The 4597-nt window shown below is 60.6% G+C and overlaps 1 protein-coding gene across 1 annotated transcript in view; it reads right to left on the bottom strand.

Moving 5' to 3' along the window:
• Positions 1–3206: 3206 nt before the first annotated feature.
• The window catches only part of Lcnl1 (lipocalin-like 1), an 11826-nt gene continuing 10435 nt past the window's right edge, over positions 3207–4597 (bottom strand). The window contains exons 2-5 of the mRNA XM_013029346.1: positions 3990–4346; positions 3741–3851; positions 3440–3541; positions 3207–3232 (exon numbers count right to left, since the gene is read on the bottom strand). Of these exons, the coding sequence (XP_012884800.1) occupies positions 3207–3232; positions 3440–3541; positions 3741–3851; positions 3990–4346 (596 nt within the window). The remainder of the gene's footprint in view (positions 3233–3439; positions 3542–3740; positions 3852–3989; positions 4347–4597) is intronic.

Consider the following 4597-nt stretch of genomic DNA (forward strand, 5'->3'; position numbering starts at 1 on the left):
CCAGCCAGGGGGCCCCACCAGCCAGGGGACCCCACCAGCCAGGGCACTACCAGCCAGGGGACCCCACCAGCCAGGGGGCCCCACCAGCCAGGGCACTGCCAGCCAGGGGACCCCACCAGCCAGGGGGCCCCACCAGCCAGGGCACTGTCAGCCAGGGGACCCCACCAGCCAGGGGGCCCCAGGAACCAGGGGACCCCACCAGCCAGGAGGCCCCACCAGCCAGGGCACTACCAGCCAGGGGACCCCAGGAACCAGGGGACCCCACCAGCCAGGGGGCCCCACCAGCCAGGGGGCCCCACCAGCCAGGGCACTACCAGCCAGGGGGCCCCACCAGCCAGGGGACCCCACCAGCCAGGGCACTACCAGCCAGGGGGCCCCACCAGCCAGGGGGCCCCAGGAGCAGGCAGTGAGCTCGTAACCCGCTCACATCCTGATGTGCCCCAGCCAACCCCGCCCGCGCCGTCCCCCTGGCACACTGCTGAGCCTCCTCTCGGAGCCTTCCCACAGGCTGTTCTGTCCCCAGACCCACACATTCTTTTCCATCCATTCCTGACTCAAACGTGTTCTCAGACTGGAGGCTTGGCTCTAGTGGTAGAGCATAAACTGAGTCAGAAAACCAAATGAGAGCTCAAGACTGAGTTCAAGCCCTACTACCAAAACAAAAAAAGAACAGAAAACACCTCAGAGAGGCCTTCTCTGGTCACCACACAGAATAGTTCTACTCTGCCAAACTCCCTGCTCCTCTTTTCCGTTTTATTACTTATTCTCCCCGCTTGTCACTGTCCAAAGTACCTTTTAGCTCAGTGGAGGCAGCAATCTGTCTGGTGACCTGTTCTGTACTCTTCTGTGATGCCCCTCTCCTTAGCTGTACCTAATGACTTGTTTCTAGCCCAAGCAAATCCTCTTGAATTGCTCACCACGACACAGAACAGCCCAGGAAGACCTCAGACTATCTAAGCACCAAGCCTCTGAGGTGAGGGAAGGAGCTTGGGGGCAGACCCCTGCGGAACTTTCCAGGAGATCACAGGCCCCTGAAGCCCCTTTGCTAGCGGGCCCAGCCCCTGGACCTTCAGAAACTTAAGAGATAACACAGTAGTTGTTCTAGGCAGCTAAGTTCTGGGGTAATTAAAAATTTTTTTTAAAATCAGGAGTTTTTCATGCTGATCACGCATGAGGCTACGGACAGCGGGGATTCCTGTTTTATTCTCAGAGCCCATCTGTAACTCTAGTATTTAAACAGTCTGGCATGCAACTACCCAATAAATATTGTGAGCTGGGCAACACAGCAAGCGCCTGTTGTTCCAGCCACTCAGGAGGCTGAAGCCAGAGCATTGCTTAAATCCGGAAGTTTGAGACCAGCCTGAGCAGCATAGTAAGGCCCTGATTTCTTAACATAGTAGTATATGTCAGGTGCTGGCACCTCACGCCTGTCATCCCAGCTACTCAGGAAGCTGAGATCTGAGGATCAGAGTTCTGGCTAGACAGAAAAACGTTCCAGACACTTTCCAATTAACAAGCAAAAAGCCAGAAGTGCAAGTGTGGTTCAATCGACAGAGCACCAGCCTTGAGTGAAAAAGCTAAGGGAGAGTGGCCTTGAATTCAAGTCTTGGTATGCAAATAAAACAATCCAGGTAAGGAGATGCCTGTCTGTAATTCCAGCTACCTGAGAGCTCAAGGCTTGAGGATCTTGATTTCCAGGCCAGCCCAGGAAGACTCTAGGTCAACAGTAAAATACAGGCTGGGGTCATGACATTTACACCTTGGGTTCACTCCTCAGTCTAAATAAACAGAGGATGGATGGATAGATAGATAGACAGACAGACAGATGGATGTGACTGAATGAACGACAGGGAGCCTGGGAGGCTAAAGTGTCTGCTTTTCATGTGTAAAGGCCACAGTCAGTGCTGGGGCTGCAGGTGCACTCATCAGGCCAGCCGAAAGCCCGAACTTGGGTCTTGGTGAGTTGAGACCCACAAGGGGTGATTCTGAGCAGAAGGGAAAACATCTGACTTTAAGGCCATCTCTGGGAGTCTGGATGGAGAACTGGCAGAGGACTGCCTCCGCGTGGCTGGCGGTGGTGGTGCAGGACGTGGGAAGTCCTGGGCTGAACAGGGGTGGGGCAAGAGACGGCCTGGGGTCTGTCCACCCCTGAAGCGGGATCTTCCCGGTCAGATCCGAGTCATGGAACAGAGCCTTGGAGGCTGAGTGCCAGGCCAGTCTGAAGGAAGTCCATCCTCTTGGCCTCTCTGCCTTAAACTCCTGCTGCTGCCCTTGGAGGCTCCTTCTCTGGCTTCCTTTCCTGGCCCAGTGGAAACCGAGTGGAAGACAGATGGGCTAGGGTGACAGCGGAGGCTCCGGCGGCTTCTTTCAGCAGAGCCTGCCCTGCCCAGGATGGGAGCGGGGGTGGCTCAGTTACCGCGGCTCTCTGGGCCGTGCCCCCCCCCCCACGGGGCCGCGGTCGGTGGTGTCTGCAGTCTGGCTGGGGCCAGTGGTGTCGGGGCCATGGAGGGGCTGCGGGGGAGCAGGAGGGGGACACATCATCCCCGACTGCTCAGCGGGGCCCGACCGAGCAAACAGCCTGTCAGAACGGATGATTCCCTTGTTTATGTACGAGGTACGAGGATTTGAACTCGGGGCCAAGCGTTCTACCACCCAGGCCACGCGCGCCCCAAGTTTTTGTTTTTTAATCAATCACACTCGTTTGTTTTATCTGTTCCCCTCCAGTCGGCGTCCCTCCACTCTTGGGGGGAGGCGCTCAGCCCCTGCAGGCCCAACGCCTGCCTCGACCGTGTGGGAACCAGGCCGTGGGGCCCAGCCCCTGCGAGCCCGCGGCTCGGCCCATCCCGGAGGCGGCCCCGTCACCCACTCTCTTCGCTCCCTGGAAGAAACACACACGGCCGCTGGCTTTCGCAGACCTTTTATTGTGCTTGGGGTGGAAATGGGGTGTTCTCTGGGGAAGGCGGCACTCGACGGGCTCCCTGGGCTGATCAGCGCTGCAAGACACGGGCCGTGGAGCGAGGCCACGCCTCCTTACCGCAGGCCACACCCACCACCGAGGCCGCGCCCACAAGAGCAAGCCCCACTCACAAGCAAAGCCTCACCACCCATCACCCAGCCCCACCCAGTGCGCCACGCCCTTTCAGCGGCTCTCCCCTCCCCCCAGCAGGCAGGGAGGGGCCTCCCCCCCCCCAGCCTGATACACTCACCTAGGCCAGCGCTCCCGCACACTCCTCTGTGGAGAGAGGGCCTCAGGCACCATCTCTATCCCTTCCCGTCCCTCCAGCCTCCCAGCAGGTGATGCCCTCCCTGGCGTAACGGCCTGGGCATCCTCTTTGCCCCCCCTTGGTCCAGACAGCCTGCGGTGGCCCCTGGCCAGCAGAGTGACCCTCAGGTCCCTGTCAGACCTGCAGCCCTGCGCTGGGGAGGGGGCAGCACTTACCGGACTTGGGCAGCAGGGCGCCCTGGCTGGGGCTCAGGCCCAACTGAGGGGCCAGCTGCTGCATCTTCTGCGCACCTTCGGGAAACAGCTCCGGAGTGCGGGCTGGGGGCAAGGAGGCGGGTGAGCACAGGGGACGGGGCTGAGCGAGGCCCACAGCCACTCCTGCTCCGGGAACGCCTGGGAGACACTGCCCTCCCCTGCAGGGAGCAGACTGTCTGGGGGTGCAGGACCCCCTCCAGACCAGGCCCAGGCACAGTTGGGGGAAGAGGCCTGTGCCTGGTGGCCGGAACGGCTTGCGCACCATAAAGCTGCAGCCAGGTGTTCGTCACGTCTGCCTTCTGGGTCTGGAAGTACATCACAGCGAAGTGTTCGTAGTCCGTGGAGGCCACGCGGATGTCCGTCTGGGCCATGGCTGGGGGCATGAGACTCGCTGAGCCCCAGCCCCTCAGAAGCCCCGCCCAAGCAGTCCCAGCCCAGTTGTCAACTGGCAGAGTGTGGTACGTGCCCTTCCCTCCCTGCTCCCCCTCTGCCACCTGCACCCCGCCCTCACCTGGGTTGCTGAACTGCCCATTCACAGCACCCTTGGTGAAGGTCGTGTCCAACTTCTGGCATCTGCCATCAGGCCTGGGAGAGCCGCACTCCTGAGCAGGGACCTTGGGGGTGCTCAGGCCCTGGGCCTGCCTTGCCCTCCCCAGCCACTGCCTGTCCTGAGGACGCCCTCCCCGGGGCCCTGTGCACCCGTGGTGGCCCTCAGCGGGCACGTGGCTTGATGACAGGGAAGCGCCGCTGAGCGGGGGCAGGCCTGTGCTCCATGGAAACAATGTCTCCAGCCTTCCTCCAGGTGCAACACCAGACACTGCTCCCTCCACCCCGGGCTCCTGCTGCAGGTTCAGTTCTGCCTGGGAACCTGGGGGGCGTGGGTCACCGTGGCTTTTATTCAGCCCTCCACAGCCCGGCTGTCAGGAGCCCGGTCTGCCTCCCTTGTGTGCCACACCACCGGTTCTTGTTGGCTTTGGTCTGGTCTCACACTGGCCTCCTTCTAGACCAAACTCATGTGGGGCATCCAAACTCACTCCTAGGCTGGTGGGGTCACTTACGTGGGGTACCCAAACTCACTCCTAGGCTGGTGGGGTCACTTACGTGGGGTACCCAAACTCA

This window comes from Dipodomys ordii, unplaced genomic scaffold (assembly GCF_000151885.1).
Source record: "Dipodomys ordii isolate 6190 unplaced genomic scaffold, Dord_2.0 Scaffold118, whole genome shotgun sequence".
Taxonomy (NCBI): domain Eukaryota; kingdom Metazoa; phylum Chordata; class Mammalia; order Rodentia; family Heteromyidae; genus Dipodomys; species Dipodomys ordii.